This window comes from Hemicordylus capensis, chromosome 6 (assembly GCF_027244095.1).
Source record: "Hemicordylus capensis ecotype Gifberg chromosome 6, rHemCap1.1.pri, whole genome shotgun sequence".
Classification (NCBI taxonomy): Eukaryota; Metazoa; Chordata; class Lepidosauria; order Squamata; family Cordylidae; genus Hemicordylus; species Hemicordylus capensis.
The window spans coordinates 38483229-38508585 of record NC_069662.1 but is presented as its reverse complement, the minus strand read 5'-3'; the positions used below and the strand labels follow the sequence as shown (position 1 = coordinate 38508585).

The window sequence follows — 25357 nt, the reverse complement described above, 5'->3', positions numbered from 1 at the left end:
ATTCTTTATTATTAACTGGTGCCTGTCAAATTTCAGCGGGCACGTTTCCCCTTGGCTTCCAGTCCATTTCCATGGTGTGCTGGTACCGCCCGGCACCACATGGCCTCGCCCTCCTAACAGTACTTGATCCAGCAAGGGGGATGGATGGATGCCCCGAGTGTGGGCAGAGGAAGGACATGTGCTGCCAGGCAGCTGGGTGGTGTGCGAGCACATGGTCACCCACTGCTTGGCCTGGAATAAAAATGGACCACTCAGGGCCTGAAAAAGTTTGGTGGGGGTGGGGAATTGGGGGAGGGGCGTCTTCCTCCCCCACCACCCACTTCCCTCAGGCTCCCGCAGCACCTCCAGGGACTGGATTCCCCTCTCCAGCACGGAAAGCCCGGCTGAGCGGCCATTTTGAGTGGGCCATCCTCCTCCTTCCTCAGCCCCACTGAATATAGGCTTGCTGCCTGAGGACAGGCCTACCCAGTTATTCATTGGAGCCTAATTTTATAAATAAGGATTCTTTTACATCTATACTTGTGTGTGCCAGTCTGCCTTTTCCTTCATTGTGAGCTACAAGGTTTCATGCAGCGTTTTCTTTTTCGTTGCCCACCAAGCTCTCCTCTGAAGGGAGCGTGAGGAGACCTCCTTGCCCCTGTGAATGGCCACGCCAGTGTGGTGTAGTAGTAACTATTGGATTAAGACGTAGGAGACCAGGGTTCACCTCCTCCCTCAGCCAGAAACCTCACTGGGTGTCCTTGGGCGAGTCTCTCTCTCTCTCTCTCTCTCTCTCTCTCTCTCTCTCTCTCTCTCTCTCTCGGCGTAATCTACTTTACAGGGTTGTTGTGAGAATAAAAGTAGAGGGTGGTGGGAACCCTGAGCTTCTTGGATGGTATGGTAGAAATGCAAGAAGGAATAATACCTTCACAGTTCCATAGGAGGTGGGAAAAAAGAGATAAATCTCTCACACGCTTCTTAATCTATCAGAACGAGGCAGCTAGGAAGCTCACTGAGAACCCTTCTTGAATGCTGTCAAATACAGCCACTCGCTCTCCACCACAATGCAAGAAGTGCATCCTGGAAACAATTTAAAACTGCTTTTATTCCATTGTGGTTTCTCATTGTGTATCGCCAGACGTCTGCAGCACTCACACACAGTTTCCGCTTCTCTGAGCTGTGGGCAGCCTGCTCCCACCCTGCAATGCAGACCTTTGGGTAAGCATAGAGGGGGGTGGGGGTCGACCTGATGCAGAATCTGTTTGGGAGGGAGGTGGGGGGCATACAGGGCACCGCCATGCACTCTTTCCATCCTGCTGTATTTTGGGAGATGGTGTGTGTGTCTGTGTGTGTGTGTGTCTGTGATCTGTGGCTTGTGTCTGTGAGGCAGCTGTGGCACCCCAGTGGCTCGTAGGAACAGGGCGGTGTGACGGACACCATATTGGCACAGAGCGTGAACACATCTAGGCCTTCGGCATGAACAGCATCATGTACGGGGTAGAATCTACAGGAAAGTAAGAAGGTGTTGTCAGAAGGTATTCACAGGGTCAGGGTTCAGCGGACAACTTCACCACCCGTCTCCCCACAACACAGCAGGCAGGAGGGCTTACTGGTCCACTAAATGTGCAGCTGGACAGCCCAGGTGCTGCAGGAGGGGCAGAGTTTGTAGAGGCATTGCCATCTCCATGTTTGTGGTCCATCCGGCCATCGTCGTCGGTGGTGCATAGCAAATACCATCTCTCTACTATGCCTGGTCCCATAGCAAGGTCAGCCTCGCTGTATACCCCACCCAAACCCGTAACCTTCAGCAGGGCCCAGCCTGCTTTTTGTTCCCCATTTCCTGGTTGCAAATGGTCCAGTTCCCCCTAGAGATTCTCCAGGGGTGATGGGGGGGAAAGGTATAAGCCACGTGCACTGGGAAAGAGTCATCCCCATTCCCCCCCTCGCCTAGCTTTTCCTCTGCTCTTGCTCCCTCTCTTTCTTCTTCTGTTTTTCTTTCTGCTTCTCCACTTTTTCCTGAGCTTTCTTCTCCTTCTCAACAGCTGCATTCAGCTCCTTCAGCTTCCGCTTTAGAAGAGACCGATCATGAGAATTGCTGACGCCAAGAGCCTGGTGGTGGTGGTGGTGGTGGGAAAATGGAGGCACATGGCAGTAAAATTAGGAACATCACACATTCAAGAGCTTGTATACCCAATCCCGCTTCCCCTAGTCTGGGGTCCACAGGAGTCAGTGGCAACCCTCAGGGACATATTTCTGGGTGGCCCAGAGGGCTTCCTGGGGGGAGTCGTTCAAAATCCCCCCCCCGCAACTGCACTGGTGCAATTAGTTGGGAAGCACTACTGGCTTGCTCTTCTTGCTGCACCGGTGCTTCCTTGCACATCATGGCAGCCAGTCACACCAGACCTGCCCACTAGCAATTTTCAAAGCAGAGGCATTGTCTGGGTAGCAGCCCCACTCGTCGCCTCCATTACCTTCAGCTTGGTCCCATCAAGTTGCAGCAACTGATAGCCGTCCACGTCCTGAGCAGCGAATTCTGCCATGTACTGTTCCAGGCTCAAGCTTTCCAGCCACTGGCCCACCTTCTGACTGCTCCACGTCGAAGCGGCACTCAGAGGCTCATCCAAGAACTACAGAGAGGTGGGAGGGAGTCAGCCTGATCCTGCAGACTGGGGTGTCATATGACAAGCAGCTTGGGCGGTTTCCCTGGAGCAACATTGTGAGGAATGCCACTGCCCCCCACCACCCCAGTCCAGCAAAATCCCCATGCCATGGGTGTCAGATTTGGGATAGAAAAGGAGAACACGGTGGAGAGGGGGCAACACTATGGTCCTCTCCATGTTGGCAAGGCCACAGACACACAACACCTATCCCTCCTTGTGGTGAATGAGTATTGAGCATGAGCTCCAAGAGCCAGAGGCTGACCAAGCCCCACAGAATAGAGGCAGAAAGACAAGTGAACATGCCGCACAGCCCACCAACTGCGAGCCTGGAGTAGTCACGGCAAATGCCAAGCCATCGCCAACCACAGGATGCCAAGTAGCATCTACTACCTTCCTGTGGGGCACCCTTAGGATAAGCTAGCATACATAAGCTTCAGGTCCCACGGTGCATAAAGGCCCATCATGCAGCTACCTTGCTGAAGCTAAGCAGATCTTGGTGTGGTCGGTGCCTGGATGGAAGAGCCATGCCTGTCAATCCCTAGCATCTCCCGTTAGGGCCAAGAGAGCCTCCTGCTTGAAATCTAGGAGAAGCTGCTGCCTATCAAATGTAGAGAACACTGAGCTAGATGGAGCAAGGGTCTGACTAGGTAGAAGGCAGCTCCCTCTGTTCCTAAATAGTATCAAATATGCGTGTAGCTTTCCCAGACAAGAGGCTGTGCTCTTTTCTGCTTGACTTTACTGCAAGTTCAAAGTTGCCCAAAAAAACTGATGCAGAAAGTGGATTTTTTTAAACCTACACTCTAACATGCGATGAAGAACCCAAATGGTGTGTGATGCTTCCTGATCACTCGCAGGGACTTCAGGGTAAATCTGGCAGATATGTGAATACACACATCCATTCTGGAGGAGATGCAAACTAAAAGCCAGGTGTGAAAAATGTCTTGGAAGTCTCCAGGAAGAGTATCAGCTGGTTTTAGTTACCAGTGTCCCAAATGCAATGCAATGCAATGCAATAAAATAAAATGCCCTCAGTTCATGTTCAGAGACACACAGATTTATTAGTGCTTTGGGTTAGAGTCCAAGCACTGGAAAAGCAGGTTCTGTGCTGGATCCCTGGTGAACTATGGCTCATTAAGCTCAATGATCTAAAACAGAGGGCTTGTAGCTACCTGGAACAGGCACTTTTCAAGCATTTTATCCAGAAATACGTGGGCTGTCACTACTCAGGAGTGAGAGATAATACTCTGCATATGCTCAGAGATGCCCCTGTGTTATTGTTTAACCATATGTTTTCACTCTGATGAGCTCCGTCTCACACGAAGCCCTGACAACAGCAGCTAGGTTAGGTCAAGGGGCTTATCCCAACCAAATGAATTCAGTACCCAAGACCAGATGAATTCAGTATCCGACATAAATTCTGTATAAAAGAAGTTCCTAGTCCTCATGGAATGTTAAGGGCAGTCTGGAAAGAGATACCTGCAAAAACTGCACCGCTAGGGCTGGCTGAACAGAGGAGCCAGTTCACTGCTTGCCGAGGGACTCACCTCATCAGATGACTGTGACAATGTGTGGTAAGGGTAGGAGCACTTGCTCTCAGCAGGGGCTGTGCTCAGGGTCTTGGGACTGCTGCTGGGAGGGGTGGAGTCATCACTTAGGGTGGATTCCTGTTGAGGAAGGAGCAGATGGGGGGTTAAGAAGCATGGCTACTTTCTAAAATCATAGGTTCATCCCTGGCTGGGAATCAGTTTCTCTCCCTTTAAAATGTCTTACACTAAATGTGTTCAGGGGAGCTGTTGTAACCCTGAAGTGAGGAATTCTGCATGCTGTTCTTCATAAGTTTAGGGCTGAGCCCTTGCATTATAAACAAGTTCCTAGGGGCTCAAAGTGTCCTAGGCAAGAGAAATAGGTGCTTGTATATTCCATTGCTTGAGTAGCCCAGCTGGTCCTAATTGCTCCTTAGCTAGTATTTGAACCATGCCGTCAGCTTGTTGTCCCAATCAGAACTTGGGCAGGATAGGATGAACATACCCTTCCCAGATACCGTCCCCAGCCTTGGAACGAGGTAGGAGGAAAAACCACCCTACCCAGCTGTGGCTTAACAAACTACCAAGCTCTACATCTCCTACTGTGTTTTAAACTCACACACAGCCAGAAAACAGGAGCGTGTGCAGCTCACAGACTTAGATAGGAGGCTTCTCCTACCCAAGATCTGATCGTGAGAACAAGCCTTGGTTCTCACAGGGCTGGTCCTCACAACCAGAAGCTACACAGGGGAGGAGGAGCATCCAGCCAGGTTCCAAGTCCAATGCACATTTCTGAGAAATGGTTGGGTATTGGTGAAAATCAGGATAGGCGGAGGGGGAAGAGGTCACGTGCTAACTGCAATCTGGGTAGGACAGCGGTGGCCAACCTAGATTGTGTACCCAGCAGTGTATTGAGGATGGAGGAAAAGCACTGTCCTACCCAGATTGCAGCCAGCACACAATGGCCTCCCCCTCCTCCTACCTCGATTTTTGCAGACACATGGGCTTCGCTCAGGAGTGTACATGGCCCTCGGAGCCTGGCCAGATGTTCCTCCTACCTAGCTTCTGGTCATGAGAGCAGCCCACAGTAAAGCATAAGCTTCATTCTTTGACATAAGCATGCCATGTACTTCAGTGCACTCTAGTGCTGTACAGTTAATACCACACTCTAAATTAAGCCATAGAGACTACTGGGCATGCCTGGCTCTGGAATAAGTACAAGCTTGTTCTAGTAAGAACTAATCTGCCTGCTTTCCTTTCATTATCTCTACAACTGTACCAAATTTGGTCCGAATCGGTTCCCACTTGCACCTTCAGTATTCACATGTTCGCCATCTTGAATCAGGGTGGATGATGTAATTAGAAACTACACTCTTGAACTGTCCCTAGGTGTCCCTACACCTGTAGCAAGTTTGGTTCAAATCAGTTAGGCGGTTCACAAGTTAGCCCAATTGCACCTCAAATGTTAACAGGTCTGCCATCTTAAATTGGTGTGGATGGCATCATCACAAGCCACACCGTTGAGGTGTCCCTGCCTGCCACTCACTACAACTGTAGCATATTTAGTTCAAATTGGTTAGGCAGCCCTCTTGTGCCTCTCAAATGTCTACGCGTCTGCCACCTTGGATTGGGGTGGGTGACATCATTATAACAACACCATTGAGGCATCCCTATGTGTCACTCACTACAATTGTACCAAATTTGCTTCAGTCGTTTAGGTGGTTCACGAGTTAGCCTACTTGAGTTTTTAACATTTAGGCCGCCATCTTTTATCTGGGTGAATGACATAATCACAAACTACGCCATTGATGTGTCCCTCTGTGTCTCTACATCCGTAGCCAATTTGGACCAAATCGGTTAGGCAGTTGCGGTTCACACTTGTGCCTCAAATGTTCACATGTCCACCATCTTGAATTGGGACAGAGGACATCATCACAAACTATGCCATTGAGGTGTCCCTACAGCTGTACCCAATTTTGTTCATATCCAGGCATTGTGAAGTTAGGGACACACACACACACACACACACACACACACACACAATGCTGGGTGATCTCATAAGCCTACTGGAAAGTAGGCTAATAAATGGCTGCTGGGGTGAAATGGATTAATGGATACTGCACTTGCTTGTAGTGTAGAAGGGAAGCAAGACAATCTCTGTGAAAGGTTATTAAACTGGACCAAGCATTCCAGTACTATATCCATAACATAAAGATGATGATGATGATGATGATGATGATGATGATAAATAAATGCTACCCCCATACTCCACAAATTGGCAGCCCTCCTCCTCTTGTTCTCCCTGCCCTTCCAACAGTGGCAGGGAGAAATCCATGTAAAATGCAGGAAACCTAGCTGATGGCATCAATATGGCATTCCTCCCTGCCCACCCTTCTCAGACACTGGAAGCACCAAACATGGGAATGGGCTGAGGATGGTAAGAGACAGAGAGACAGATGGGTAAGGCTTGGCCATAGATGGAGAGGAGTGGAAAGGGAGCATGAGGAGATAGGGATGGGTGGGTGAGAGAGAGCGCTCCCCTCTCCCCATTGTGTGTATCTGAGTGAGAGAAAACCTATGAATACATGTGTGCGAGAGAATGTATGATGCAGAAAGGTGCGTGGAGTGCATCCATGTGTTTGTGTGCACTTGTGAATTCATCTGTGTGGGCACGCAAGAACATTTTTCAGACAGAAGTCATTAATGGGAAGAAAGGAACATAAGAAAGAAAATAATATAACTCTCCTTCCTCTGGCTCATCTCCTCTCTCCCTGTGTCCTAAAAATTTCAAGCCCTGATACCTCCTGCTTAGCTTGCTGGCAAAGGAACCGATTAAAGAACAGTAAGGAACTAAGAAAGAAATCCCTGCCAGGTAGTTGAAACCTAAAGCCTTGAAGGATCTGCTTGCAAGACCTTAAGTCTGAGCTACAAGCAACTGAGGTGTAGCACCATTTTTCATACAATTGCATACAAACTGCCAGCTTTGCACAGGTTGCAAGGGGAGACTATCTGTATTGCTTTGCTTTGTTTTAGTAAGCTCAGCTTTGGGGCAACTGCTTTCAATATGGTTTAGGAAACGACACCAATTGCTTCCCCATGCCTTTGCTCCTGTACTGACATAGGTACAGCATCCAGATCAAAAATGGCCGGTCCCTCCCCATGCTTCAGGCATGTTGCCCACTTTGTTTCCCGCACGTTGCCCACAATTGTTGCCCACTCCTGCACAATTATCTGCTTATGCATTTGTTTGGATTTCTTTTTAAAGTTTTTCCCCCTCTGTTTATGTTTTGAAAACTGCTCTTCCAAGAGGGAGGGTGGTTTCATGATTGACACAAGGGCCAGCCAATGAGCACTTTGTCAACCCAGCATCTGCTCAGACTGGGGAGAGAAAGGTTTCCCCTAAACTCAGCCTGAAGCAGAGGATTGTATGCATCTTGCAAATGGTGAGTCCACAGCAGGCTCACAGACAAAACCATGTATACTTATATGCACCCTCCAGGACAGGAGAGCAGATTTCCAAGCCAGAGGAAAGCCAAGCTTTCTGAGTCCCAAAGCAGGCAGCAGCCCAATCTGCAAGCCCTTGGTACTTTCCTCCCATTTTGATATTCCAGTTCCCTTCTACTCCTCTTGCCACATCAGCACACCATCGGGAACCAGCCCTTTCCCCAACAGAGGGATCTATAACCTGTGAGGCAGATTTCTTGCGGCTGAAGGTCTCATTCTTGGGGGAGGAAGTGGGTGAGGCTGTGCTGCCCGAGGAAGCAGACCCTTTCCCGCTGTCCGTAAACCAGGAGAAAGGCATGAAGGGTGAAACTGAGGAACGGCTGGAGCCTTCCACCAGCTCCCTGCAGGAGAGGGAGAGACAACCACATGGAAAGGGGGTTAGTCAGCTGATGAAGAGTTGGGGGCAACAACCCAAATGTGAAAAACGGCAATTGGCTGATTTAGTTTCACTTCTATCCCACCTTTTGTCGCAAAAAGCTGTGTACATGAGACTCCCATTCAGACATAATGCTGTACCAGGGTACAGATGTCTGTACACTCATACACGTATTTTTGTGGATGACTGTAACTGGATTCATTTTAAAAGTGAACCTGGATACAGGCCCTTCAAATGCATGGTACAGATAGGAAGTGTACCTTTGTACCTGTGTTCAGTAGCGATGTGCACGGAACCGGTTCGGCACTCCTTTTCTGGAGTGCCAAACCGGTTCGAAATGCCGGCATTAGAGCCGGTTAGGAGGTGGGGGGGGATGCTTTAAGGTACGGGGTGGGTGTCCTTACCTCCCCTGCCGCGTTTCCCCCGCCAGTGCTGCTGCCAAAACCGCTGACATGGGGCAGTTGAGTACCTTCTTGCCACGCATACCAGAAATGGCCAGCACATGTGATGTAATTCACTGACCAGGACAGCAAGAAGGTACTCAGCTGCCCTGCATCAGTGGTTTTGGCAGCAGCGCCTGTAGGGGACACCCTCCCCATGCCTTAAAGCCACCACCCCCCACCTCCCGGGAGTGTACGGAACCAGTTATGTGCACATTCCTAGTGTTCAGCATAACATGTGTGCATGGCTGTACCTGTGAGCAGATCTGTACCTCCGTACACTGGAAACTTGTTTTACGAGTGTTTGAATATAACGTGTGAATGGGCCTACACTCTCTCCTAAAGGTCTAAAGGCAGAGAGAAGTGTCCATTTCTACTCCAGATGATTACCACCAGATTCTGACATTTCATCTAAATATGTGCCAAACTTTCCGGCCCCCTCTCAAAATCTGTTTCAGATACCAGGGCCCCATATCCTGATTCCAGAAGGTTCCAGGGGTTCCAAAGAATTCTGCAAGCCAGAAGTACGCCAATGTAGGATGATGATATCAGCATTCCCATGATGGCAAGAGAGGCTTCTGAGTAGGACAATGAGGCCTCTCCAATAGGGACAGCCACATGTCAGACTCTAGTATATTCCCTGTTTGTGACAGGGTTTGGTTCTTTCATGGGCAGTGCTACAGTTTTGCTGCTAAATTCTGTCTGTCATAGAATTTAGGAATATCATTCTATAAGGCACTGGCATGTGTGTGTCTCAGACCGGGGCTCTTATCAGGCAAGATCCAGCGATGCAGCGTAATCTGACAAATTTTCCAGGAGACTGAATGAGTAAATCTCCTGGAAAATCTGTCAGATTACACTTTGCAATGCAGGGGCACCATCTCAGCCAAGAGTTCCCAAGAGGGGCATAGCTGTAATTGAACAGGGGAATGGCTGGCGGGGGGGACGACAAATGTCCTTGGGACCCTGGGGGAGGGGGCCACCCATTGAGCAGCAGCTTCCACTTTGCTCTCTTCCTCCTGCCCCTCCGAAGGAAGTGGCAGTGAGGTGGGGGGATGGGGGGACTGGAGCCCATCTTCACTTTTTGTCTCCAGACACACTCCAACACCCCTGATTCTCAACCTTGGGTGCCCAGATGCTGTTGCACTACAAATTCCACCGTCCCTTCTGCCACTGTGGCAGAGGATGATGGGAGTTGTAGTCCAACAATATCTGGGAGCACACACGGTTGGGAACCTCAGATCTAGGCTGCAGTACCAGCCTGTCTGAGGAAGTGGCAGGGCTGTCCCCATGGGCCAGTTTTGCTCACAGGCCTGAGACCCCTGGCCTCAGGGTTTGCTGCTCAGTCTGAGCAAACTGGGGCTGAAAGCAGCAGGCCAAATGCGCCTGATCTGCCTTCTCCCAGACCCTTTTGCATCACATCCCTTTCCCTGCCACCTGGGCTGACAGCCAGCCTCCCACCCACCCTGGCTCTTGGCCCCTGACCATCTAGAGCAGGGATTCTCAACGTTGGGTCCCCAGATGTTATTGGACTTCAACTCCCATAATCCCCAGCCTCAGTGGCCTTTGGTTGGGGATTATGGGAGTTGAAGTCCAATAACATCTGGAGACCCAATGTTGAGAATCCCTGATGTAGAGCTCAGCAGACCTCTACCCAAGCTAGACACTAAACCTGGGTGCCTTCTAGAATATAAGCACCATCAGAATGTGCAGTTATCAGGCCTGCCAATCAATCACATAGTTTAGCTGATTAATAATTTAGCTTGCAATTGATTAATCCAATTTAAATACATTTACATACCACTCAGACCTCAGGGGTAAGTGCCTTTTTGAGCAGACAGAAGGAAAATGTTTCTCTTGGGAGATAATGTGCATTTCAATAGTCTAACCACCAATCATTCTTAAAATAAGAAGTATCTTCTACAATGCAGTAGGCTTTGCTGAATGTGCACAGGCTCTTCCTCACGCCATGATGGCACGGGAGGCATGTGTAGTGAAACCTACTGTGTTGCAGACACTTCCAGAACAGGGATGGAACAATACCAGATTCCAGGAAATTCCCTGTCTGTTCTGGTGTGGTTCTATCATTGGCAGAACCATCGTTTTGCAGTGGAATCTGGAATGCAGAATATTCATTATTATAAGAGCAGACTAGAGTCATAAAGACTTAAAGCAAATAAAAAGAACATTGTAATCCCATCAGTGCTGAAGAAGATTCAGATTAAATAGATGCATTAGCACTGGTTTTCGCTGAGTACTATCAACTGCATTTGCTTGGTTGCAATACTTGTTGCTGAAGGAAAAGCCATCAGGATTTCCTTCCATCCTAACATATTTTCTCTACTATTTAAAAAGCCCATTTGAAAACCTCCTTTTTGTCAGATTTGGAAGAGAGAAGAGGCAGCCAACATCTCTGTGTGTGAGGCCTGCAGGGTAATATGCCCTGAAATCTCCAACCCACCAGTTAACTAGGGGACAGACATTAATCTGCAATGAGAGCTCCAATTCATTAATCTACCATTTAAATAGATTAAAGCTTGGCAACCTAGAGGGGAGAAAGCAAAATGTTCCCAGTTTTGTTTCCCTAGTGGAAAAAAGTAGAGAAATTTTGGGATAAAAGAGATGATTGGAGTATTCACTTGATAATCAGCTCATTTTGTTATATTCCTTGAGCTCAGAAATAACATGTAAAATGTAAAATAACCCTGATTCTGACATGTATATTATGTAGATTCAATTGGAAAATCAGTGCCGGAGGTGTGGATTACAACTGTCTGAATGTCTAATACAGTCTGTTTTTATAATGAACCTACATTTTGAAAAGAAAAACAAACACACAGACACCCAAACAATTCAGGTGTTGATGGTAATATTACTCCTGCTTCTCTTCTGTCCTGAAGCATCCTAACCAAACTTGTGCATGTCACACGGCCAGCTCTCAGGTTCCCCTTCTCGGATGCTATCTTCAGCTCCTCTCATGCCGGTACTCAGAACTACTGCTATTACTACTACTACTACTAGTACTACAAAAAGAATATTTATATACTGCTTTTCAACAAAAATTCTCAAAGCTGTTTACATAGAAGAATACAGACTAAATAAGATGATAGTCTGTCCCAAAAGGGTGTGTGTGTGTGTGTGTGTGTGTGTGTAAGGTAGATACCAGCAACAATAGGGGTGTGAACAAAACCGGTTTGCCTAATTCAGTTCAAGTCCAAACTGGACTCGAACCGCACTGTGCATGTTCGGTTTTGTGCCCCCCAAGCCAACTCTCTGGCTCAGCTTGAATTCAAACCAGTTTGGGGGTTCTAAAGTTGTTTTTAAAATGTAAACACTGCCGAGTCTGGTGGCTTTGGGGGGTGCTGCTGCGGCCATGGGGAGGTCTCCGCCAATCCCCCCTCTCCCCACCAGCCTTCCCTCAGCTTTCCAAGTGCCATTTGGGCCCATTTTCGGGCCGTTCCGGCCCTTTTTCTGGTGGTGGCGGCCATTTTGGAGGCCGCTGTGCATGTGCCCTGGCAATCTGTGTGGCCTGGGTCATGACCAAGAGTAAATACCATCTACAGAGTCATTCCCCAGGGCCATCTTATTGGGACACACCACTTCCTTTGTGGCACTTGCTGGTCGGGGGAGAGCACATGTGTGTGTGTTCCATTTTTCAAATAATTCTCAGGATTCAACAAGAACGAATCCGGGTAGAACCCAAGGAATGTCCCCCATGCTGTTTAACATCTACAGAAAACCTCTGGGAGAGGTCATCCAGGGACTTTGTCAGCAAAATGCAGATGACACTCAGCTCGATCTCTCCTTGTCACCTGATCCTAGGAAGGCAGTGGATGTCCTGAGTTGGGAACTGGAGTCAGTGATGGGTTGGAAGTGGGCTAATAAATTGAAATTGAATCTGGGCAAGCCAGGAGTGCTGTTGATCAGGAGAGCCAATCAGGATGAGAGGTCTCAGCCAGTTCTGGATAGGACTGCACTCCCCTTGAAAGAGCAGGTGCTCAGATTGGGGGTATTGCTGGACCTGGCTCTGCTTTTGGAGGCTCAGGTGGAGGCAGTGGCCAGGGATGCCTTTGCACAGCTTCCCCTTTCTTGAGAGGGCAGATCTGGCCACAGTTACCCATGCCTTAGTCACATCATGGCTGGATCTCTGTAACGTGTTCTACGTGGGGCTGCCCTTGAAGAATATTTGGAAACTGCAGCTAGTGCAAAATGCAGCCACTAGGATTTTATCTGGAGCTATCCACTGGGATCATATTACACCCATTTTGAAAGAGCTACATTGGCTGCCAATTTGTTTCCAGGTCCAATTCAAGGTGCTTGTTTTGATCTTTAAAGCCCTTAATAGTTTGGGCCCTGGATATCTGAGGGACCGGCTGCTCCCAAGGATTTCTGCCCACTTGATGAGGTCATCGGATGGGGCTTTGCTCTATGTGCCCACAATAAGGGAGGCTCGGCTGTCGTGCACACAGGACAGGGCCTTCTCAGTTATTGCCCCCAGACTTTGGAATGCTCTCCTGGTGGGCACCCATTCTTCAATCTCCACCACAATTTTTAGAAAGCAAGTGGCTTTTTACCCAGGCTTTTAGATAAGCGTTGTCTTTGTTTCTGCTGCTCTGTATTTTATGGACTCATTGTGTATGTTTTTTTAAAAAATTAATTTGATTTGTATTTTTATATTCCAGTGTAATATTTGTATTGTTTTATAGTCTGATATTGCTTTAAATGTTTTGTAAACCTCTTTGAGATTGTTTTAAAGATAGGTGGTATAAAAATCTAACAACAAACCAACCAACCAAGTCTGATTGCATACCTGTTGCCCATGGAGAGCCGATTACCTCCTTTCTCTTTCCTGCCTTTCCCAGAAGACGCTCTTCTGAGGGTGACCCTGGGGGTGAGAAAAAGGATAATTAAGAGGATATGGCAGAAGATGCAGTTCTGATACACATAGCAAGCACAGGAGCAAAGGCAGCCATGGAAGGGATCCCAGGGAGATCAGAAGAATTAACCCAACATACTCCACACTATATACAGTTCTTACAACTTCTTATAACTCTAACTACAAGGCCTCACTTACCCTAAATCCAGGAACTTCCGCCGGGTTTTTTTATCAAGCCCAATTGTGGGGCTGGCAGGTTCTGGTGGACTTGTGTCTCTGCTGTCGTCTGAGAGAAAGAGAGAGAGAGAGAGAACGAGAACATTTCTGAAAGGAGAAGTGCTCAGATTCAAGCCTGCCTCAAAACTCAGCTAGCTAGCTTCCTTCCTTCCCCATGTGGGGTCTAGCTATGTGACAGAAAGATGCTCTGCACCTGCTCAAGGGCCCTGTCTTTTAGATTGCTGCTTCTCATGTTCCATAGATGTGCTCTGGCATCACGAACAAATTCTGTTTATTTCAGAGCTTGAATTGAGCTCTAGGTGAAATTAAACCTTGGGGAAAATAAAGCACAGAATCATAATCAAGATAATAGAATAATTTTGGACCCAAAATATGCCTATGGCGTTTCTGTTTGCTTTGCTTCAGACGTAGCAGAAACCCTATTCAAGCATTCAGATAATTGTGGATACTTTACATGGGTGCAGCATCCAAAACAGCACATCTATAATCCCTGACCCATGGTGATGTGCCTTGAAACCCTACTTCCCTGATGACCACAACAACATTGTTTGTCTGATAAGACAAATGCTGTACTTGGGGAGATATTCACCCTGTGATTGCAAATGCTGTCACTCCTACATTTGAGGTTAGTGAGGGGGCGGGATTTCAGAGAGCATCAATATGAGGGCCGGGCTTACCGGCACACTTCTGTGGCACTGTACCTGAGTATTTTATTTTATTTATTTATTTTTACATTTATATACTGCCTTTTGTTAAAAGACAACCCCAAGGCAGTTTACAAAAGTTAAAAATACAATAAAAAGGCAATAAAAACATCAAGCTAAAAAATATAAAAACATATAAAAACAGGCATAAAAACAATACAACAGGTAAAAACACACAGAAGCAGCAGTAAAAACAATTATGTAAAAGCCTGGGTAAAAAGCCAAGTCTTTACAAGCTTTCTAAAAGCCGTGATGGAGTCCGAGGAACGAATGGCCACTGGGAGAGCATTCCAGAGTCTAGGAGCAACAACAGAGAAGGCCCTGTCCCGAGTGCACAACAGCCGGGCCTCTCTCATTGTCGGCACCCAGAGCAGGGCCCCCTCAGATGTCCTCGTCAAACGGGCAGCAACCCTTGGGAGCAGGCGGTCCCTCAAATACCCCGGGCCCAAACCGTTAAGGGCTTTATAGGTCAAAACCAGCACCTTGAATTGGACCCGGAAATGAACTGGCAGCCAGTGCAACTCTTTCAAAATGCAGGTGATGTGTTCCCAACGGGCAGCTCTGGATACAACCCTCGCTGCCACGTTTTGCACTAGCTGCAGTTTCCGGATATTCTTCAAGGGCAGCCCCATATAGAGCGTGTTGCAGTAATCCAGCCACGACGTGACTAAGGCATGGGTAACCGTGGCCAGATCTGCCTTCTCGAGAAAGGGACGCAGCTGGCGCACTAGCCGAAGCCGTGCAAAGGTATGACATCCACCATAAGTAAATGCCTGAATCTTCCTGGGATGACCAAGGTATCTCTAGTCAGGCACTTGTCCTGGCACAGCAGTGAAATCCTTGTAGGATAAAAGGGCTGTGTATGAGGATCGACACGAGAACTGTCCCATTGGCCAATGCTCCCTGTGCTGAAGCTAATGGCCAGGCCCACCTGCCTCCCACCTCAAAATGCCCTGTGCTGCTGGTTACCTTCGCTGTGTCTCTCCCTGCGTGCATAAATAGGTGAGCTGTCAGAGCTGTGGCAGGACTTGGGCGAGGAACTGGTGGGGGTACCCCCTAAGGCCTCCTGGGAGGAGGTGTTGGTCAGGGGCCGATACCGGATGAGAGGAGACGATGGCTGCTGATCTTCCGGATCCAATGACCTCCGGACCGTCGAGGTGTCAAAGGAGAATTCAGCAGTGCGAGCGAAGGGGGAGGAACCGGAGAGGGGGGATGAGGCCTGGAGGGAGCCGTGAAGCGGGGATCTCAGGCGGTGGAGTGGGCTTCCGCAGCTGTCACTCGCCTGTGGGGAAAGGAGAGAGCAGACGGTGAGTCTGTTTAGTGCTCCCTGCTAACTAGACAAAGAGACACCTTTTGAAGTGGGGATTCTCTTGCATTTGGCAGGGAGAGAGCAACCGGCCCTATTCAAGCCCAGTGCAGCATTCTTCCAATGGCTGATGCCAGTGTCTGCCTTGTGCTTCTTTTTAGATCATGAGCCCTTCAGGGGGACTATTTTCTCACACCTTTTGCTATATATGCTTTGAGAACCATTTTTTTGTTGAAAAGCGGTATATAAAGTGGTATATAAATTATAATATACTTATATACAAGTGTATACTTATATACACTTATCATTATAATATAATAAGTGTTGTAATAAGTATATATATACTTATATATAAGTGTATACTTACATACACTTATAATTATAATATAATAAGTGTTGTCCAGCTGCCAGGGACATCCTGAGAATGCTCCCCCCCACACCCCACACCCCACCCCACACAGAGTGGATGAGGGTGCACCTTTAGGAAAGACAAAAATAGGAAACACATAAGGTGCACCTTTAAGAAAAACATAGCAATAAACCATCCATGGAAAGGGCTCCTTTGTGGATATGCTTGACCATTAGCGGTGGTCTCTAGAGTAGGCCTTGACTATTTATCTTTGGATCTAGGAACTAGACCACCCAAATTAAGAGACAGATAGTGGGCACTTGACAAATTACTGGACTCGATGACAGCTATTGTGGAGGGGATGTTAAATGGGCTTATCTTTTATCATGTTACTTGTAAAGGGGATAAAGAGAAACCCATTTATCGTCCCCTTGACAATGTCTGTCGCTAAGTTGGGTAATTTTGCCAAGTGTCCATATTCTAGACACTTAGAACAGAAACTGGGCTGCCTGGGACAAGTAGAAATTTTATTATAGTACTCTACCTCTGAATATCCTACTAGTCTAGACATCATGGTTACATTTCTAGGTGCCATGGCTCCCTGGCACCTGGGATTTATTAAGCCCTGGTCTAGATCAGGGTTCCCAACTTTAGGTCGCCAGATACTGTTGTTCAACAAATCCCATTATCCTTTTGGTCATTGTGGCTGGGCACAATGGGAGTAGTTGTCCAACAACATCTTGGACGCAAATTTGGGAACCCTTCTAGACAATGATTCGACTGGAGTTGTTCTTTTTAGGGTAAAAGCAGAAGTGTTGTGAAATGTGTCTGTGTCATTGCTTCCCGGGCCTATATATTTATTTAATACATTTACATCCTGCCTTCCTTCCATCATGGAATTCAAGGTGCCATATATGGGTTTCCAGATTAGACCTGCTTAGCTTCAGACAGGGAGCTGGATTATCTGCCCTCAGAACATGCCATGGGGATGAACGGAAGGGATGAAAATTAATTTCCTTCCTTCCTTATTTCAGAAATAGAGCCAAGCATGTTGCTAGTGTGTGCTACATTGAACTAGGAACATAGGAAGCTGCCATATACTGAGTCAGACCCTTGGTCCATCTAGCTCAGTATTGTCTCCACAGACTGGCAGCGGCTTCTCCAAGGTTGCAGGCAGGAATCTCTCTCAGCCCTATCTTGGAGATGCCAGGGAGGGAACCTGGAAAATAGATGCTCTTCCCAGAGTGGTTCCAACCCTTAAGGGGAATATTTTACAGTGCTTGGTGCTCATACAGACATGGAGAAAGCTGTAAAGATGGACACAGATGGACACAAAAAGAGAGAGAGAGAGAACTTTCTAGTCCATCCCACTCCAATGGGGGGTGACAATGGATTTGATTTTTTTTTAAAAAAATCCACCTATAACCAGATTACAAAAATCAAAATATAATAGATGCCACAATGAGAAGTGAAATAATTTTTCAGACATATTTTCTTAACCTCAACAGTTGCCATTTGTTTGCTTTAAGCTGTTTCTTATGGTTATTGCCAAATTGTTATGCCTCTGTACTGAGGTGGAAAAGTGTGGTGGTGGTAACAACAACAACAACAACAACAACAACAACAGCCACTTCTTTAAAGGGATGTGTCCTGATTAGATGAACATTTTCAAACCAGTATTGATTGTAAATATGAACATCAAATACAGATTAACTCTAACTACTATGCAAAACAAAGGTTTAATCCCAAAAGCTGTTCTGAAAGCCACGACTAATGTGTGGGACATGTGAAATAGTACGAAAGTGGTTCAGTGGTATAAAGAAGACACAATAAGGCATAACCAAAGATCTCTAGAGGACAGCGCCCTGCCAGCTGCTTCATTTCACAGAAGCTGCCCAGATTGCTAGAGGCACATGTAGCCAGAAAAATACATAGACAGCAGCTGAACACATGAAGTTAGACTACTAATCTATCCCCATCTAGCTCAGTATTGTCTACTCTGACTGGAAGCAGCCCTCCAGGAAGTTTTGCACACAGGGCTTTTAGTTTGCATCTCCTCTGGAATAGAGAGGGCGCATTCACCTGTCGGGCAGATTTACCCCGAAGTCTCTGTGAGCTATCAGGGAGCTCACACATACGATTCGGGTTTTTCATAGAGCATCAGAGTGTAGCCTGATTTATATCTGGAATTTAAAAAATCCACTTTTTGTGTCGGTTTTTCGGGGCAACTTCGCAGCCTCGCAGAAAACTTGCAGCAAAGCCTGCTGTCTGGGAAAGCTCCAGCGGTTCAGGCAGGGGCTTTTCCCAGCCTCCCCTGAAGATGCCAGAGACTGAACCTAGGGCCATGAGGCAAAGTGAAGGAGTCACCTTAGGTGGCAGATTACTGTGGCACCAGCAAAGTGACAAGGTGCTCCCCATCGCTGCGGCCACTGGAGCCGTGCTCTGGGACTGACCTGACCCTTGCAAGTTTTGCAAGAAGCACCTCTCCGCCAGTGCTCCCTCTAACAGGGATTCCCAGAGGTTGTTGACGACAACTCCCAGAATCCCCAAGAAGAAGCCATTGCAGCTGGGGATTCTGGGAGTTGTCGTCAACAACATCTGGGGATCCCTGTTAGAGGGAGCACGGCTCTCCTCACATTCCTTGCCAAGCTTGCAAGAAACATGAGGAGAGCACAGGAGGCTGTGGGCAACCTTCCCTCCACCTTGCCCCCAGCACCATTTTCAGACCTTGCAAGGGTTGGTTTTGAAAAGGAGCTGGCCCCACCAGGGATACGGGACAAAGCACCATCTGGCCCCTCACCTCCAGCACTGCAGTCCTTTGCCTTCCCCACCTGGAAACTTCAGAACTAGCTGATCCGACGCAGAGCATCTGCGATCCTAGTTTGTCACTGCAGCTTTCTCCCACCCCCCCCCCCACTTTTTTGCCTGCCTGCCCCCACCACATTCTCCCTCTTATTGCATGTCTTCTTCCCTGCTCGCCCCCTGCCCTCCATCTTCTTCCTTCCCCGCCCGCTGGCAGTCTGTTTCCTCGCCCACCCCCTGCCTGCCATCTTCATCCTTCCCTGCCCACCGTCTTCTGCCTTCCCTGCCCACCCACTGGCTGTCTGTTTCCCTGCCCGCCTGCTGCCACCGCCACCCACCACCGTTTTCTTCGGCTGGCTGGCACCATTCACCACCAATTTTTTCGTTTGCCGGCCGGCCAGCCACCACCACCATTTTCGTGCCCCCACCCGTCCCATGTCTATCCAGTTGCTCTCAGAACTCTCGCGAGAGCTGCCATGCATGGGATTAGCCACGGGTATGCCTTAGAGAAATATATATATAAAGAAGATGCAAAGCAGCTGTGGTGGCCCCACCCCCATCTAGGCACCAACCTTCTTCTCCAAGATGTCATCCCCTTCCGTAGAGCTGACGCTGTCTCTCAGACGGGACCGGGAGGGGCGCTGCCGCCTGCCCTTGGCGGAGAGCTGGGCTCGGGCCTTCTGCAAGCTGCTGTCCAACCTCTGGGTCTCTGGAATCACATCATTAAAATCTGGGAGTGAAAGAGAGAAACGGGAAGGGGGGCAGTGGGGGGCAGAGTGGGGCAGGGGGCAAAGAGGTGGCAGGCAAGAGCGAGTGTGGGGAAGAAAGAGAGAAAGAGGGAGAAGGTGGCATAAAGGAAGGAAAGAGAGGAAGCAGGCATGGAGTGCAGTGTGGCCAGAGGCATCAAGAGGGGTGCATAGTGACAAATGCAACATAAAGGAGGAAAGGTGGGAAGCAGGGAGGATAAACAGTTAAAATTAAACCCCCAGAGTAGGGGGGCAGAGGAGGCAGGGAGTGAAATGAGGGGTTAGAAGGGGAGGAGACACAGAGAAAGTGTTCAGAGAAGAGAGGAACGTCTTGTCAATCAGCATCACCCTCTTAGATATATCAGCGGCTCTCAAGCTGGGGACCCCGGGTGTCATTGGACTGCAGCTCCCATCATCCCCAGTCCCAAAGGCCATTGGTTGTGGGAATGATGGGTGTTGTAGTCCAGCAATCTCTGGGGACCCCAACATGGGAACCATTGATATATATGATCAGAAGTTGGATATGACCCCTGCTCCACCCCAATGCATGACCTATTTTTAGGGCCAGTGTCATATTATGGCTACTGCCATGTGTGGAAACTGCTTAAATTTCCTCCCTTCAGAGTGTTTCTCCAGATAGCAAACCATTTGTTTACAGCAACTCACTGCACAAACGGGAATATTTTTACACATCTCTAGAAATGTCTTCTCCCTCTGTCTCCCCAACCAAGGAAGCTGGGAACTATTATTTTATCAGTGTTTGTTTTTATTACTGTACTCTTGTGTATTTTATCTACTTTCATCTATTTTGTAAGCTGCTTTGAGCACTCAGTACTACAAATTTGTCAAGTCAATAAAGGCATACATAAAATGGCCTGCTGTTCATATGGGCTCCAACCAGGCCCATCGCCTGGCATTTTGGATGAGGGTTGTTGAGGAATTATTGCAAAGCAGCCAGAATGTAAAAACAACCTAAAGTGTTTGAAGTTATTTAGTTGTATTGGTGAGCTTTAGATAGGATACTGCCTGAATGTTTTCCTTTATATTTCCAAAAGAGGGCTAGAGAGTGACTCCTTCCTAAAAAAATAAATTTTTTTAAAGCCAAAAATTCAGGAAGAGGCCTGCAATTTCACTGAGGAGGCCAGACCCTCTACAGCACCACCTGCACCCATGATAACAGCACTGAAATCATCCCTGAGGACCCAATTTAGATGTGATGGAGGCAGCCATGTTTGTTTCTCATTCTGGAGAACAGTCCTTTTAAAAAAAAGTGTTGCCTCCAAGGAAGAGTTATTTCTTTTTCAAAACACAAGTAAAACCCCATTGTGGTTAGGCAGGGGCGTAACGAGGCTGGAATGGGACAAAATTTTAAAATGGGCCCCTCGCTGATACACACACACTCACTTCACATGTGACTTGCCTCTGGGGGGCCCCTCGAGGCATGCGGGCCCCCAGGCAGCCGCCTCCCCTTGCCTAATGGTAGTTACGCCCCTGTGGTTAGGCACCACAATGATTCGGAGTGGTTGTTGTTGTTGTTATTACTATTACTATTATTATTTTAGATAAACACATTTTTCCTGCACCTTTGAGGGTATGCCTCTTTGCTAGTTTTTGGAGGGTTTGGCTTCCCTCAAGCAGGCTTCCATTTTGGTGTTAAAACTACCCTATATGCACACATACACATATATACAGGCCTTATATACTGTTTCAACAGACAAGGCAGACATGTGAACAACCAACATTGCTGCCATTATCACAGCTGGTTTGGCTTCCAGTTCAGGTTTCAAAAAGGGAAAGACATGCTTAAAAAAATAAAATAAAATAAAATAAGAAACATCACCGCAACAAAACCCCAACTTGAAAAGATACAAATAATGAAGTACTGGGCCTAATGAATACTTTTTATTTTATAGAATATTTTGTTTTTAATATTTTTACAGTTTGTGTCTTGTGTTACCATGGTGTGATCTCTGATTTTATCTTTAATATAATAATCCTCTTTGAGCACACAGACAAATGGGATGTGGATGTTTTAAACATACAGAAAGAAAGTGGGGGGAGGGGATACAATAAAAACCACTGATAATGGCATGGGGAATTATGAACATTAATTTCTGAGGTGTCACATTCTGTGACAATTTGGAAGTTTTGAATTTCAGAACCAAAGTCCAGCATTTCAGAATTAAAAATGTGCCTATTTTGATGGAATCCATGAAGTTAATGCAATGTTTACTAGATTCTGATGCAAACCATCTATCAGACACTGTCAAATGCTGATTGCTGCACATCTGATACTGTCTAATGTTGACATCCACTGCTTATCAGCTGTTAAACACCGACTGCTATATGTCAGATACAGCCAAACACTGGATGTTACACAAACACATCCCTCTCCCACAAACACATTTGTTTGTGCTTAATATAGCCGTTGAGGTCTCTCACACAAACACATTTCTTTTCACTGAAGATTGCACATTTCTTCTTCATACAGATTGTTTTACAGCTTACAAACACAAAGTAATCTTATATAGATTTCACTAAGAGTTTATAAATCAAATAGAGAGAGAGAGAGAGAGAGAGAGAGATTCAAAAATAACTCCATTTGCTCCTTCTCCTTTCCCTCCCTTTTCCTTTCTGACTCCACCCTAACCCACAATCCCCACTGGGACAAATTTCTAAACAACAAAACATAAAAGATACTGGATAGAATACAACATAGATGTTTGTGTGACACACAGACACACACACACCCTGCCACAGGTGTCACTCTCACATAGTTTTGTTTTCGTAAACAAGCTTTTTTTCTCCCCCTCTTGATTTATTAAAACAAACATGTCAGTATTAGCAGCACCAACAGGCCCTCTAATATATGCACACATTCTCTAAACCCTGCAAGCGGGGGAAGTCAGTCTGAACGGGGGAAACGGTAGGCAAGGAAGGGGTTAAGCATCCACATCTCCAGTTCTCCATTATCAGTCATGTCCGCACAAAGTGGCTTCTTAAAAAGACACAAAAAAGGGCCCTTGGTTTCCTGTATTTGTGTGTAGTGTGTAGTTGTCCCTCGGACTTCAGCACTTTCATGGAAAGATTCCAGTTCTGAAGCTAAGCAACTGATCTGTCTCTCTCTCTCCCTCTCTCTCTCTCTCTCTCACACACACACACACACCACCTTTCATACTGTATCCTTAAATATTCAATTTCACACACACAACAGCAGATTGCTGCACCCTGGTCCCATCTCCCCTGCCAATGGCTATACATGGGCACACAGCCACACGCCATCTCAGCATCTTCCCTGCATACAGAACAGCCAAGACGACCGTACTTCATAAATTGTTAATAAAATCTACGAGGCATCTCCGGATACGAAGCAAGTGTGCGCGTGTGCGAGCGCGTGGACATACAGCCACGTGTGCCGATGAGGGTCTCCTGGGTGCTGAAAGTCAGCCTCTGCTTAATTGACTACACAGCAAAGCCGGGAGTGGGAAGCAAGGAACATCAATATCAGAAGGCATGAAATGTCAGCAGGCAGAGCTGGCGCATTGGCAGCTAGTATGCATGAGCATGAACACACGCATGGTGAACACACCACAGGGCTTATTTCTGAAAATGAGAAAATCTAGGACCCAGGTTGCTTATGCTTTCTGCTATGGAATTCTAGATCCCTGACTCCTAGCTATGTGAAGACTGGTTGTGGATACTCCATGGGGAGTATGGGGAGAAAACCAAAGGTGGGGGGAACTCTGCATATGCTCAGATGCTCTCCTAGTACAACCTCATATGAATATGCCTGGAATATTCCATATACATGAAATATGATATGCACGCATAACAACAAATCTAATGTAGGCACAGTCCTGAAAATTCCAGGGAAATATTGATCTCCTGGTTCTGGATGGTTGGGATTAGGAACAGATTTCTCCAGAGGGATTTGAAGCAGAGAAGCTTTCTCTCTGCCAGCTTTTCTCTTTTGGCCACTGTAAAAACAGGTCTTCTGAATTGTTAATTAGGAGCACCAGGGGAAGATTAGCAAGCCACCCACAGGAAAAGGTCGGAGATAGCATTTTCAGCTCACAGCTGGTGACCCATTTCTCCATGTCCATGGCTGAATCAAGGCAGGAGGGAAGTCACTGCCCACAAGCAAAGCGGCTGTGCATCCCAGCCCTTAGTGAAGGTGGGTGGGCAGTAAGATATATGTCAGGTGGAAAGACATACTGTGCAATGTTCCATCTGCCTTGCAATACAATGTGTGTGCAGTTGTGCAAGAGCACCCTTGCACAAATGCAGGAAATTGTACACATCGATTGTGTGACTGTACACAGTCACACAATCAACAACCACTGGAAATAAAAGGCCAACAATCGTGCAACTGTCTTTGCACTACACCCACATTTACACAAGAGCACTATTGTGCAACTACGCACACGTTCCAAGGCAGAAAGAATGTTATGCAGTATGTCAGCTCATGTTCTTAAGAACATAACAAGATCCCTGCTGGATCAGAGCAAAGGTCCACCTGATCCAGTATCTGGTCTTGCACAGTGGCCAATCAGATGTTTTCAGGAAGCTCGCAGATGCAACAGACTATGCTGATGTTGCTCCCTAGCAAACATCTTCAGAGGTATTCTGCTCCTGTATCTGGAGGTTCCATTCATGTGCATATGTGTGTGGGGGAAGGGCTGGTTCAGATGATACTCTGAACCAATGTTCTTCTAATTTTTTTCATCTGTTTGCTGAATGAGTTTTGTTCTAGGCAGAAGTATCGAGGCAGTGTGCGAGCATATGGATTCAGAGTGGCGCCTTCCTGATTCAACCTGAGTGGGATCTAAAACGAACTGAGCAGACATCAAAAAACTTGTGAATGCGTGCACATGTGCACGCATTAGAGGGAATACTGTTCTGAACATCTCAATTCAATACATGGGGGTAGGAGTGTAGGCATGCATGTACCCTTCATGTTTACTGGCATGTCACTATCTAGTCATGGGGGCATGTGGTTGCACACATCTCCTTGCCCATGGGGTGTACTGCTACCTAATTGCACAGTGGGTGGTTTGTCTGAATGGTTCCTCTTTAAAGTACTATTTGAATCGCATGTAGAGGGGCAGTTCAGATCAATCACCCCCTGTGCAATTAAGCGAGAGCAGACTGAGTAGGCAGAGAGATGTGTACTACCACACTTCTATGCAATTATGATGGCTGGTTTGCAGTATTGTCTGAACCAACTAAGATATTAAATGGGAGCGTAGAATTCAGTTTTAAATGGGGGTGTAGAATTCAAATCCAGGTCTGGCTCTGTGCGAAGTGGATGAAGGAAAGGTTTACTGCCCTATCATGCCCTGATCCTAGTCTCCATCCTGGTACCTGTGCCCTGCCCTGAGTCGTGCATTTCAGGAAGACCCCTTGGGTCTTAGTGAATCCCCATTGCCACCACCTTTTTTGATTGATTAGGTGCTGTCAAGTCGGTGTCAACTCTTAGTGACCACATAGATAGATTCTCTCCAGGATGATCTCTCTTCAACTTGGCCTTTAAGGTCTCTCATGGTGCATTCATTGCTGTCATAATTGAATCCATCCACCTTGCTGCTGGTCGTCCTCTTCTTCTCTTTCCTTCAACTTTTCCCAGCATTATGGACTTCTCAAGGGAGCTGGGTCTTTGCATAATGTGTCCCAAGTATGATCGTTTGAGCCTGGTCATTTGTGCCTCGAGTGAAAATTCTGGATTGATTTGCTCTATGATCAATTTGTTTGTTTTCCTGGCTGTTTTTGGTGCTGGAGAAGACTTTTGAGGATACCATGGACAGCCAGGAAAACAAACAAATGGATCATAGAAAAGAACAAATCAATCCAGAAAT

General features: G+C 47.2%; 1 protein-coding gene across 7 annotated transcripts in view; it reads right to left on the bottom strand.

Annotated features, from left to right (window-relative positions):
• Positions 1–1064: 1064 nt before the first annotated feature.
• The window catches only part of SAMD14 (sterile alpha motif domain containing 14), a 40677-nt gene continuing 16384 nt past the window's right edge, over positions 1065–25357 (bottom strand). For 4 of the 7 annotated variants that reach the window (XM_053264862.1, XM_053264863.1, XM_053264866.1 and 1 more), the window contains 8 exons: positions 19329–19486; positions 15269–15581; positions 13557–13644; positions 13293–13367; positions 7848–8007; positions 4184–4303; positions 2451–2606; positions 1065–2088 (listed from right to left, as the gene is read on the bottom strand). In XM_053264862.1, coding sequence (XP_053120837.1) covers positions 1927–2088; positions 2451–2606; positions 4184–4303; positions 7848–8007; positions 13293–13367; positions 13557–13644; positions 15269–15581; positions 19329–19486 — 1232 coding nt within the window. In that variant the 3' untranslated portion in view covers positions 1065–1926. The remainder of the gene's footprint in view (positions 2089–2450; positions 2607–4183; positions 4304–7847; positions 8008–13292; positions 13368–13556; positions 13645–15268; positions 15582–19328; positions 19487–25357) is intronic. The other 3 variants (XM_053264864.1, XM_053264867.1, XM_053264868.1) reach the window with 1 other exon arrangement.